The following is a 14,572-nucleotide window of genomic DNA, read 5'->3' on the forward strand; positions in this document are numbered from 1 at the left end:
CTTCCTTGAGTTCCTCGGCAGTAATGTACTATGAGGAAAAGGTGTCCACTTTACGCCACAAACCAATTTTGATTGGTTTGGGGCACTGAAACCCTTGGTCTACCTTGGATTCTTGATAAGGAGTCCCGTAGTCGAGCATTTTCTTCTGAGTGTTGTTAAGTCTGCGGGGTTTAACGTCAATGATCTTACCCATCGGTGTTGGGTTTTCAAAGTCATATCTCGACTTTGCCAATAGCTCGTATGCATTTTGGCTGAACTTTACTTTGTTAAGACTTCTTTTCCTTAGATGGTTATGTTGATAACTTAGAAATTTGACTTTGAGTTCCTTTACCCAATGCCACAGTTGTTTTACTCTTTAAGCTTTGGAGTGTAGTGTCATCAATTGGCTTTGCTACCTTGGCATCAAGGTTAACCTCTCGACAATCAAAAGGTGATTCTCCCTCCATGCGACGTGACTTAGGGATGTAGCGCAAAATAGGAGTCGAGAACTTTGGCGTTTCTTTTATGACGGGTTGAGAGTCACCCTTTTTTGTCCCTTTCTTCCTTTTGTTGTGGTTTCTCCTCAACTGGAGATGTCTTTTTTCCATTTAAGGCTAAAGCAATGCTCTCCTTAGCTTCTCTTTTTTTGGTTGAAAGGAATTATGAAGGCAGTATCTCACTTGACGCCTCTTCCTCTTAAGAAAACCTAGCGTCGACAAAGTAAGAATTTGCTTTGCTAAAGGGTTTGACATCCCCATTTATCTTCTTTTCACCCCTACGATAGTACTTGAGACATTGATGGAGGGTCAATGCGACAACACCATTCTCATGCAACCAAGGGCGTCTTAGCAACATTTTGTATGATGTCTTTGTGTCAATCACATGAAAGAGAGTTGATGATGTTAACTTTCCCATTGTGAGCTCCAGGCGTATTATGCCTATTGCACGCTGATTGTCAAGGTTAAATCCTTGGATCACTATGCGAATGTTAGATAATTCATCTATCTTGATTCCTTATTCTGTCATAATGGATTTTGGCATGATGATGACAACGGATCCACCATCAACTATAATTCGACTCACTTTTTGTTCACGGATTTACCCCAACATAAACAAGGGTCGATTGTGGGGTTTTGACCTCATCAACAAGTCATCATCTGTGAAAGCTAAGGCCACGTTGCACGACACACATTTTGTGGCATCCTCCACAGGTTTTCCAGCCTTTTTTACCTTATCGGCATACAACTCTGGGTGTTGAAGTGCAAGAGATAGCTGTTGACACATCTTATTAGGCAAATGAAAAATTTGCCTCCATCCCATGCGTGAAGGAAGAGCATCCAAGACAAGAAAGTGAAAGTAAAAATAGTTAAATAGAATTATAGGCGATATTACACTCCGTAACACCAATTTAACGCGTACTACATTCATTGGCATACAACCTTATCTCTATAATTAAATTGACACAAACTTAGTTATTAAATACCATCAATGACATTCCTGTGACAAAAGTGGATTTTAGTCACCGAAATTTAAGACATGGATTTTAAAAAAATTAGCTCTTTACTAATTATTATAAATTAATTTTTAAGAAATAGCTTTTTGAATCTAAAGTTTAATATTTTTGTAGTGAATTTTGACGACTAAAACGACCTCTGGTCACCGAAATGTCACTTATATGGTCTTTAGTAAGCAAATTATTGTCAATTTAATTATAGAGATAAGGTTGTGTCAATGAATGTAATACACCCTAATTTTGTGTCATTGAATGTAGTGATGCCCAATTCTGCCAAATCATGCATGCCCTCCTAGCTAACATATTTATGATTGGGCTATACTTATTGTTAATAGGTTTGGTATGGGCTCTGAGAGTGACTTAAGGAATAATTGCGGAAATTAAGATATAGTAGGTAAAAGTTAAGATATACCACAAAAGTTAAACTTAATATCTCACAAACTAATTTTTTTTGGTGTTTAAAGAGTCACAAAGGCAGGGTAGTAAAAATCGATCATAGGATCTTCTAAAATCGAAATGGAAGCTCTAACCACTTGAGATATCCCCCCACTCTCCTCACAATCTCATATAAATATAGAACTTAGTTGATGTTAAAAAGGGTATATTTTGTATATGTTGTGTATAAAAGATGGTGGATTTCTTCAAAAATCAACGATGCAATATCCCTGTAAATTACTTAAGCATTAATTTTGCATTATTTTATTTTATATTTTAAGAAAATTGTTGGATTTTTTTAAGATAGGATAATTTATTCTAGAACCTTTTTTTTTTTTTTTTTTGAATAAGTATTTTAGAAAATTAAAAAGGAAACTAACTTCAAATAATTAGTCGCATAATAATGTATCCTATGTGAACCAAACAGTCACAATGCAAAATGCCGCAATGATTAGTTTCAAAATTCAACCCTTCCATACATCCAACCAATTTCTCAAATGGTGTGTAGCTAAAGTAGCTACACGTTTATGTAATATGCCATCACTTGTGACTCATGTCTATTCAATTCAATGCTTACATTAATGAACAGTTTTTCACAATTTCCAACCGCCTAATAATGCCAAACAAGCTTCATTATTTCATATCTTGTCCACTGCATTATTAATTTCCAAAGATCTTTCCTTATATAAATAAGTGCATACGATAAAAGACATTGTATTACTTGCATCTATACATATAATTATTTTTTTGACTAAATCAAAGTATTAGAAATGGCAAATAATAATATTGAAGGTTTAGATGGTATTCAAAGAAACAAGGAAAAAGGTCACGGTATAAGGGTTCCTGAGTTGATACTACGGGTCTTGGCTTTGATACTAACACTTATAGCAGCCATTTTGTTAGGGGTGAACAAGCAAACTAAGATTGTTCCTATTAAAATTTCGCCGGATCTTCCAGCCTTTAACGTTCCCGTCAGCGCTAAATCCAGCTACGCTTCTGCCTTCGTGTACGTACTATTCTCTCCTTCATACTCTGTATGCAAGTTCGCATTATGTTTTGTGCATCTACATCAAGGAATTGCATTATTATGGATATTGACATTTTTATTTTTTATATTTTTTATATATATAAATTATACGTAGTATGTCATCGTAAAATCAGTCTAAAACCATACTTCGTATAGTTTTCTACCAAACAGGTTGTTTGGTTACACTCGAGTGGTATTACTAAATAAATAGTAACCGCTTCTGGCCTGCAAGACTGCTACTAAGGTGATATTGGTATTTTTTTTTTCCCTTACTTAAAACTTTATTAAAAGGCTTCCATTACTTGTAAAATAACTTTTGGAAGTAACCGTTTGGTATGGTGGTCCGTGGTTGATATTCTAACTAAGGCGTGTCTAGCAAAACATAGTTTTAAAGGGAGTTATTATCAATGGCAGTAACTGTTAGTAGTAAAAGTAAGTGTTAGTAGTCAAAAAGTTGTTAACTATGAATATAGATAAATAAAGCATGAGTGTTGGTAAAATAGCGGTTGACCAGCCGTTACATATAAAAATCGATATTTGTTTTTCGTCAAACTACTAATTAACTTTCAACATTTACCTCTAATCTTCAAAATAAAAGCTAATATTTCTAACTTTTGATAAAAGCTATCTCTATCACTAAACATTACTCCAATCACTAAATTGCCAAACATTCATATTTTAAGTTGTGGTTTGACCACTAAAAACTACCTAATAGTTACTAAAAAGATACTGCCAAACACGCCCTAAGTTTCATTTTGTGTTTTTACTTTTGGTAGGTTTAATTTGAAAAAAAAACAACACGAAACGTATCACCTTTTAATCATGATAACTTATGTTAAACATAATACCTTACCAATCACTGTATTGAAAGCATTAACAATAAACATAATAAGGCTACGTAGTATAAGAAGCCAAAAAAGGAAATATTATAGATAGATAGAACATTTATCGCATTTATTTGCAAGTGATAGATTTTGTCATAAATTTCTAACTTTACTTAATTTTAGGAATTCTATTTCTTTTTTATATGTACCTTAAAGGGCAACATAAATCATTACCCTAAAATTGTTACTAAAAGTTGATCGGACCAATTTAAAATTGAATAAATAATATAGAAAACTTGGGAATCAATGACAATTGAAGTACATGGGTCATTGGATATATACCTGGTAGGTATAAGAAGCATACATATCAGAGTATGCTTAATTTGTTTGTAAAGCTTTAAATTTCAATAGTATATTTTGTGTACCATTAAAAACATTTATTTATAATTGTTGGAGTCTCAATGTTACTATTAGATATCACATTTGTACCATTCAGATTCATCTAATCCATAAACTCAATCTATACTACTAGAAAATCCGAAAAATGTCATGATATATTTATACCATCATAAGGTATTATAATACCATTAATCTATCTAATATAATGGTACTATCTATTCACTTTAATAGTATTTAAACTGCCTTATATAAAGTTCACTTTATATAATAAATTGCCCAGTTTTTTCTTGCATATACATACCCGGTATGTGCTAAAGACTTAGTCGTCATACCTTGATTATTTGATTATGATATAAGGCCTATGTTATTGTTGTTGTTGTTGCTCCTTTCGGTACTAAATAATTGACACAGTCAAATTCAGTACACGCGACAATGAACTAATTTGAATTAGATATATATATGATTAAATATTAATAAAAAATATTAATATATGAAACTTATGTGAATGCCTATTTAAAAATTTATTTCACAATAAAATATGTGTTTTTATGTTATTAAAAATTGATTGTCAAAGTCAATTCTACCTCAAAATCTAAATGTTTGATTCACTTACTATTCATATGATGAAAATAAAATAATTTGACCGCATTTTATAATTTGGACAAAAGATTTAAAAAATTAGCATTTGAGATCTTATAAGATTTGATATAGAATGAATTTTTCAAATCTCAACTTTTTAAAATTTCACTTATGAATAGTTGAAGGTAATAATGATCAAAGATGCACATTGGATCGAGACCGTGCAAATGCAAAGTGATTCAAACTTTCATAAATGGAGGGAGTATTACTAGTGAAAAAAAGTCAAACGTGATAAGTATTTTGGAACAGAGGCATTATTATTATTATTATTATTATTATTATTATTATTATTATTATTATTATTATTATCATTATTATTATTATTATTATTATTAAATAACAAAAACCTAAAAAGTCAAACGATTTACAAGAAATTAGTGGGGAGCCGAGATACAATCTGGGCCCCCACCCCTCTAGCTATAGCGAACCCAATCCTGTTAAAGATGTGAGCAGCCGCACGAGCACCAATATCCTGAGTCCTAGCGAACGCCTGAACCCGCCTCAGCAATGCAACAACATCCTTCTCTAATTCCCCCAATGAAGAAAAGGAGAAAGGAAGAAAACCATAGCCAATAGCCCTGCAATGCGCCCCATACTTGTCTCGCTTCCGCTGAGCCGCACCCGACACAACACGACCAGGAACGAAGTCAGACAACCCAGATTGAGTCAATGGAGAAGACCCCGTCAAGTCAACACATACATCTAGGCCTCTATCCCATGAGTAAAGTAACACATCTGCTGGCCGAAGAGCCCCGTCGTTCCCTCCAGTCAACCCAACGTTGACCTCCTTCCTTGCAGAAATCCCAAAGCGGAAACAAATATCAACAAGGGTATCACGAACAACGTTGTGCCGATGTTTAATACCCACCATCCCAGCACAAGACACTTCATGATCCCCATAAATATCCCCATCAAAAACCCTTGAGCAAGCAGAACAAGGTGCTGATACGGAGAACAAGGAAACACCCAACCGTAAGCAAAGAACACAACGGTAAGTCTTACCATTCATGGTCTGACCCAGACCTGATATCGGGGCCGCTCGCAACCAGGAAGGAGTGTGATCCCCCTGCTGGGACTTCCATAAGGCAACCTAACGCGGAGATAAGGAGAAAGTGAATTCTGTAGATGCAGTGACCTACGTGAAATATATATCTGCCAATTTTTTCATGAGTTTGGGGGCAGCGATCTTACTAGGGTTACGCAAAAGGTCAGTCTCCATAATCCTATCAAAAAGACTAAGAGCGTTGTCGAAGGCCAGACCTGGACCAACAATACCAGAATTACGAAGAAGCGAAGCTTGAAGACCAGAAGACTGCAAACACGACGCAAGGAAAGCATAGTGTCGAACATCACCCGTTGAATAGACATCCAATCCTCCATAAGAAAAAGGTAAGGTGGCAAGTCGCCATTGCCAATCACAAAAACTTGGCCCCGAATCAGTTACAATGCACTCCACAGAACCTCGAAGGGCCACATCAAAAGAAATTTGGGCCGCTTCAAAAAGACGAGGAGGACAAGTGAGCATAGAAAAATAGAGTTTTGAAACTCCAGTACACGCACAAAGAAGTAACAACTCACATTAGGGATCCTCAAGCTTAGCAACAGCATCCATGAGCACAATGGTCTTCGACACTCTCTGCGAAACAAGCTCACCATAGAAAGAAGCATCAGCACTAACAGGACCCCCAATCAACTTAACACCATGAGCAAAACGAGCAATATCTGGAGGAAAGACACCGGCCAGACGGCTACGAGGGTCCTCCGAGGGCTAGAAAACTTCTGTTTTCTCAACGTTAACATGAAGGCCGAGACGAGGTCCCTCCACCAAAATCAACTCCATAACCTTCCCTACCACCAAGGTGTCACCAATAATAGTGCCATCATTCAAATACCAAGCCTGCAAACATAAGTTAAAAGAATCCCTAATTCGACAAACCAACGGATGGAGCACCAAAGCAAAAAGAAAAGGGCCATGTGGATCACCCTGCTCCACACCTTGACATGACCTTAAGGTATGCTCCCCTAAATAGAGCCTGGCTGGAGTAGAGTAACAGAATTCAACCCAACGCGAAAGAGCTGGACAACAGAGACGAACCTCACGCAGTAAAGCCGTACGATCAACCAAATTAAAGGCATTCCAGAAATCCACCAACGACATAGAGAGGCCAACATCACCACCTCGAGCCTCAACCAAACGATTAACAGCATGAAGAATAGCCTCGCCACCCGCCGGCACCCCAACACCAAATTGAAGACCTCCTAAATAGTTCCCCATACGCGGACCAACTAAAGCAGCCCCAACCTTTGAAACCAGACGCCGCCAAACAGTACCCACAACAATAGGACGAATACCACCACCGGGCTTAACAGGTGGCGTGAGAGGAGCACTAGCAATATACTCCCCCAACTCAGCAGGACATTTTCCTGCGAGAAAGAGATTAACCACCTGGGTAATAGAGCCCACCAACTCATCTGAAATAGCAACCGCAACACCACTCAAGCAATCAAGAAGGTGCTGAGCACGCAAGCCGTCTCTTCCGCATGACGTACCACGCGGAAAACCCTTAATCTGATCCAAAACAACAACAGAAGTAGCAATGAGGGGCTGATCAACGGGGATATCCGGTAAGATAGGAGCCGGAAAGGAAGGGTGCTTAGCTTGTAAATCAGCAAGAGAAGCATCATTGTAAGGGGCAAGACCAGAAGATGAAAGAACCCTAACCGTAGTAGTGTAATGTCCGTCACAAATCTTTCTCTTACACTGCTTAATATTTCATTTAGACAAATCATGCTCATCATCAGCTTCCAACAAAGGAGGAGACACATCTGCCAACGTATCCCGCACAAGATGCATAGATTCACTAGGCTCACACCAAGAACGAATAGCAACGGTGATACTCTCTTCCTGCCGCTGCCGCCTGACACCCGAAGAACACTCACGACTACTCCTCGGGGTAAAGGTTTTAAGAACACAAAGAGGCAACACAAGTAGTTGAACCCAACAAGAGACGTCATCTGGCTTGGAAATCACCTTATCAAGCGCTCCTTTGAGAACCCGAGAAAAACCCAAGCAACACTTCGGAGGAATAGATTTCACCGAATGGAACCGCTTAGATAGCAAACGATCTAGGAGAGCAACATCGAACGCCAAAAGAGACTGACGAGGTGCACTAGGAACAAGATCATATGCCTCCGAAGAAAGACCTTGTGGTTTAGGAAAACCATAAAGAACAAACCGAACAACACCATCCCCCAAATCAGGTGGGTCCACAATATCATCCGGACCACGACCATGTCGACACTTCGAACGAAAAGTATGAGTCTTGAAATACTCCTCACAAAGCCAAATGCCCATACGCCGAAAAGTTGACTTCGCCTCTAAGAAAATAGCCAAATCAGAAGCAAGAGAGCTTCAGGTCAAATCTCGCGCATCCGCACAACAATGGCGATCACGGAGATGAGTGATCAAAGAAGATTTAGTGAGCCCATTACCCGTTCCATCTTGACACCCATTAAGACCCACGAACGGACAATGAAAGAGAACACTAGGAAGCATAACATCCACCACAACTTGCCACAAGAGAACCGCACCACAACACAACGCAAACTGCACCAAAAAACTCCCAAAAACTGCACCAAAGAATAACACACAAGAACGTAAAAAAACTGCCCGACAACTACCCCGAAACCACCTAAAAACAGCCACCAGAAACTGCCCGAAAACCGCCAGTGGAACACCGGAATTTTTCCTAGAAAACAGCCCTATTCGCAACTTAAACCGCGGGAAAAGGGAAGCACTCGCCCGAAAACAGCCCTATTCGCAACTCACCTGAAATTGTCTTGCTAAAAAAAACGCGAAACCAGCCTGAGAATGATCGCAAAACGACCCTGAAATTCACCCAGTAAATGCCCTTGAATTACCTTAGCGTCGACGAAAATACAACGCCAGAGAGGCTGTCGGAAGAAGGCCGGGAAAGCCACCTGAAATACCCTGAATTTCGCCTAAAAATAGGCAGAAATACGCCAGAAAAATCGCCTAAAACCGCCCAAAACTGACCTGAATTGCGCCTGAAACAGCCCGGACTACACCTGCCTTGAAGAACTCGCCCGGGCAATGACAATCATAATGATAATGATAATAATAATAATAATAATAATAATAATAATAATAATAATAATAATAATAATAATAATAATAATAATAATAATAATAATAATAATAATAATAAATATTGTTATTATTATTTTTATTATTATTATTATTATTATTATTATTATTATTATTATTATTATCATTATTATAATCATCATCATCATCATCATCATCATCATCATCATCATTACTATTATTACTATTATTATTATTATTATTATTATTATTATTATTATTATTATTATTATCATCATCATCATCATCATCATCATTGTTATCATCATCATGATCATCATCATCATCATCATTATTATTACTATAACAAAAACCTACAAAGTCAATCGATTTACAAGAAATTAGTGGGGAGTCGAGATATAATTTCGGCCCCTACCCCTGTAGCTATAGCGAACCTGATCATGTTGAAAATATGAGCAGCTGCACGAGCACCAATATCCTCGGAGAAAAGGTTTTAACGACACAAAGAGGCAACAATTGAACTCAAAAAGAGATGTCTTCAGGTTTGCAAATCACCTTATCAAGCGCTCCTTTGTGAACCTGAGAAAAACCCAAGCGACACTTAGGAGGGATAGATTTCACCGAACGAAACCGTTTAGATAGAAAACTATCAAGGAGAGTAATATCGAATGCAAAATGAGGCTCACGAGGCACGCTAGGAACAAGATTAGATACCTCCGAAGAAGGACCTTCTGGTTTAGGAAAACCATAAAGAACGAACCGAAGAACACCATCCCCAGAATAAGGTGGGGCCACAAAATCATCATAATCAGGACCATGCCGACCCTTCGTACGAAGAGTATGTGTCTTGAAACACTCCCCACACAGCCAAATGCCCATACGACGAAAGGTTGACTCCGCCTCTAAGATAATAGCCAACTTAGAAGTAAGATAGTTTCGGGTCATATCTCGCCCATCCGCACAACAATGACGGTGACGAAGATGAGTGATCAAAGATGTTTTAGTGAGCCCATTCCCCCCACCATCAAGACACCCATTAAGGCCCACAAACGGGCAATGAAAGCAAACAGAAGGAGGCATAACACCCACCACACCTTGCTACGAGCAGATCGCAATACAGCACAACACAAACTGCACTTGAAACAACTTAAAAACGCACCAAATCAAAACACCAAATTGACACCAAAACTGCAACAAAAACAGCACCAAAGCCACACCAAAAACAGCATCAAATATACACCCAAATTGCACCAAAAACAGCACTAAAAACACTCCAAAACTGAACCAAAAAACAGCACCAAATACACACTAAAGCAGCACCAAAATCACCAAAATACTGAACCAAGCAGACTGCTTGAAAACCGAACCAACTGACCTAAAACAGCACAATATCCAAGAGGAAAATTGCCCGCAAAACTGACCCACTAACCGCCTGAAATTTGCACCAAAATCACACCAAAAACGCACCAAAACACACCCAAAATCACGCCTATAAACAGAGCAGATCCATGCCTGAAAACACAGCAGAATTACGCCTTAATTTCACCTAAAACCGCACCTAAAAGTCGCCTGAAAACAAACCAAACCGCCCAGAAACAACCGAACTAGAACAACCCCAGAAATTGCACCAAAATATCGAGGAAGGCGCACCAAAAAACTCCCAGAAACCGCCAAAATTTCGCATGAAATATGCTTGACCTGAACGCATAACCATCTGGAACACGATACCTGACTTGAACACGCCTAAAGTAGCCGGAAAATCCTCCTGAAAAAGATGCAAACCACCTGAAAAACGCCACGAAAACGCTGCTAGAAACCGATTGAGTCTGCCAAAAGCCGCACCCGCCACCGTGGGAGTCGCCTTAATGTGGAAGGCGCCGGAATATGGTCGTGGAAGGCGCCGGAACTTGGACGTGGAAGCAGCCCTAATCACCCATGATGATCGCCGCTTTTTGAGAGAATTTTTATTATTATTATTATTATTATTATTATTATTATTATTATTATTATTATTATTATTATCATTATCATTATCATTATCATTATCATTATCATTATCATTATTATTATTATTATTATGATTATTATTATTATTATGATTATTATTACGATTATTTTCATCATTATCAGTATCATTATTATTATTATTATTATTATTATTATTATTATTATTATTATTATTATCGTCATCATCATGTTTATTATTATTATTATTATTATTATTATAAAAATAACAAAAACCTACAAATTCAATTGATTTACAAGAAATTAGTGAGGAGCCGAGATAGAATCTGGCCCCCACCCCTCTAGCTATAGCGAACCCGATCCTGTTGAAAATTTGAGCAGTTGCACGAGCACCAATATCTTGAGTCCTAGCGAACGCCTGAACCTGTTTCAACAACGCAACACCATCCTTCTCTAAATTTCCCTAATGAAGAAAAGGAGAAAGGAAGAAAACCATTGCTAATAGCCCTACAACGCACCCCATACTTGTCCTGCTTCCGCAGAGCCGCAGCCGACACAACACGACCAGGAATGAAGTCAGACAACCTAGATTGTCTTAAAAAAGAAGACCCTGTCAAGTCAACACATATATCAAGTCTTCTGTCCCAGGAATAAAGCAACACATCTGCTGGTCGAAGAGCCCTGTCGTTCCCTCCAAGCAATGTTATTATTGTTTTTATAATTATTGATTATTGTCCTATATTTGTAATTTTTTTTACCAATGAATAGATAGTATATGTTATACAAAAATTTTAAAACGAAGGTTGTTAACCAAAATTAATTAGTAAATTTTCTCAAATTTTTTTATTTTATTTTATTTTTTTTTATATTGCCACATGAATAGCATGGTATTCGATATTTAAAAACAGAGTTTCTATATAGCTAAGATGAAAATAGTATTGATTCAATCCAAGTTCTATCTCCTATTTCCTTAATTTGGACTCATGAAAAGCACTACGTTAATACTTTTAAACAATACTTTTTGTGTATACAGAGATTACAAACATACGTACTATGAGTGTACAAACGATTTTATATGTAGCTTTTGACTGATTTTGAATTCAAAAATGCTTTTATTGGGGAGAACTTTTATTAACTTTATCCACATACGCGCAATAAAATCAATATATGACTAGTAATTAACTTGATTGTATTTCAAATAAAAAGAGGTCTAGTAGAATAGGATCCTTACATAACATCCTTATCCATATTTGTATTGCATTTCAAAGTCTCACATACCTATGATATATTACATCATCAATGTCCATTTTATTTTTATTTTATTTTTATATTTTTATTATTATTTTTTTATTAAGGAAATTAAGCTTATAATTAAGATAGGTCTATTTTACGGTTTTTTTCAGTTTAGTGCAAGGTTATAAAAGATTAGTCCCAGTCCCTTACCTTCATCAATACGACTAAGATCCATGCCCTACTTAACACTTTGTTTGGATTGAAGGAAATGGAGGGAAAAGAAGGGAAGGGAAATAAAGGGATGGATTAACTTTCATTTGGATAACAAATAAGAAAGGAAGGGAATTGGAGGAGAGAGAGATGGAATGATTAAATTGTAAGAAATTAATCTCTCCGACAATGGAGAGATTTGGAAGGACAACTCATCTTTCTTCCCTCCCATTCCTTTTTTACCCCTCCCCCTCAGCTCACCTCCCTCCCCTTCTTTTCTTTCCCTTTTCTATATCAAAACACACCGTATCAAAATTAAAGACTTTAGAAAATAAGTCAGGTTCCTATATTTTGCAATAAAAACAAATTGGATTCAAGTATTAGTATCAAGGACCGTTACAGTGTGTTTGGATAAAGAAAGGGGAAGGAAAAGAAGGGGAGGGAGGAGAAGAGGGGAGGGAAAGGGAAGGGAGGGGAAAATGGTGAGTTTTCCTTCCAAATCTCTCCATTGTTGGAGGGATCAATTTCCTACAATTTAATCCCTTCATTTCTCTCCCCTCCAATTCCCTTCCTCCCTCATTTGTTATCCAAATGAAAGATATCCAATCTATCTATTTTCCTTCCCTTCTTTTCCCTCCATTTCCTTCAATCCAAACACACCGTTATTGTTATCCCTACTAAAGACTGGTGGGTCTAGCTAGTGTAACCATCGTCTTCTAGGGGATAATTTGGGAATAAATCAAGGTGGAAGCATATCTTGGGGAGTAGGGCTAAGGGTAAGCAATGGTAGTATTGGTGGTGAGCTAGCTAATAAATCAATGATATGCTACCCTACCATTGAATTGCTCGCAACTATTATATTTCTTGTTGGAATGATATTTAAAATAATCTAAACTATTCATGGAGTAGATGAAATTCTTTTTAATGTTGTATATTACTTATAATATGTGAACATTCAAAGTCAAGTTAATAAGCTTAACATAGAAAATGATATAACTTATTCCCTTGAAATAAAACTGTATATATTCCCTTAAACAAAATTGAATTGTTTTTGTTCAGATGGTAGTAAATATAATTTTGTGTCAGCTTTTATTATGACCTCAAAAGTTAAATGTTTCAACTAAACGTCTAATCTAATTGTTCAAATAAACATTGCAATAGGTACTCAGTCGTGGCTAATTCTATAGCATGTGCACTTGCGGCGATATCAATAGGTCTTACATTCATAAGTATGAAAGGAGGAAGAGGATTTATGCGTTTGATTATAATTATTGTAGATTTGATCTTGGTAGCCTTGTTGTTTTCGAGCATTGGAGCAGCAGGTGCTGTCGGCCTCTTAGGTTATAATGGCAACTCTCATTTACGATGGAACAAAGTTTGCAATGTGTATGGAAAATTTTGCCACCAAGTTATGGCTTCTCTTGCCCTCTCTCTTTTAGGGGCAATATCATTTCTTTTGCTGGTGACTCTTGCCATTTCAAAACTCCATAAAAATGCTTAAAATCAGGAAGCTCATCAAATCTTCATGAGAGTTGTCTACTTTACACTAACAAAAGGGTGTAGAGTTCCTTGAAAAGTGTGGAAAGTTAGGTATTCTAAATTCTATTTTGTATGATAATCTTTTTATGTTTTCATTGATACATGTTTTATAAATCAGCTGTTATGTTGAAAGACTTGAAATTTCTTTTATATATATATTTTATATCTAATACGCATAATTAATATTTGAAATTGTGCTTTACATTTTATTTAGATTGAAAGATAATACAGATGAAAGGAAGGAGGGGGAGGGGGGGGGGGGAAGGCAAGGACAGTGAAGCTTTATTTAAATCTTTCCATATTTCTCTAGTTGTAAATGGATAATTTTTTTTTTTTATGCCACAAAAATGGATATCTATGTTTATAAAAGGAGGGAAAATTGATCTTTCTCTTCTTCTACCTCTTTCCCAATACCTCTTGTTAGAAAATGTGGAACTTATATTACCCTCCATTTTTCTTCTCTCTTATTTTTTTCTTCATATTCTCTTTTGCCAAAATAGTATTAATTAAGCCCTATAGACAATTTTGAGATTATAAGGGTCAATAGAGGGTTAAAGCAAGTCATTTGTGCAGACACCAAAACATGTCTTTCCAAGAACACCCGATAATTGAATACGTACAACTCATCTGATTTGGTTTGAACTGAAAGTAGATCGAAAAAACGTTAATGAAACCTTTCA

General features: G+C 36.8%; 1 protein-coding gene across 1 annotated transcript; it reads left to right on the forward strand.

Annotated features, from left to right (window-relative positions):
* Positions 1–2,653: 2,653 nt before the first annotated feature.
* LOC110695953 (CASP-like protein 1E1) lies at positions 2,654–14,026 on the forward strand. Its single transcript, XM_021873201.1, has 2 exons — positions 2,654–2,933; positions 13,515–14,026. The coding sequence occupies exons 1-2, from the start codon at positions 2,698–2,700 to the stop codon at positions 13,852–13,854; spliced, it is 576 nt and encodes a 191-aa protein (XP_021728893.1). The 5' UTR covers positions 2,654–2,697; the 3' UTR covers positions 13,855–14,026.
* The last annotated feature ends 546 nt before the right edge of the window (positions 14,027–14,572 follow it).

The sequence above is a fragment of the Chenopodium quinoa genome, unplaced genomic scaffold, assembly GCF_001683475.1.
Source record: "Chenopodium quinoa cultivar QQ74 unplaced genomic scaffold, ASM168347v1, whole genome shotgun sequence".
Taxonomy (NCBI): Eukaryota; Viridiplantae; Streptophyta; class Magnoliopsida; order Caryophyllales; family Amaranthaceae; genus Chenopodium; species Chenopodium quinoa.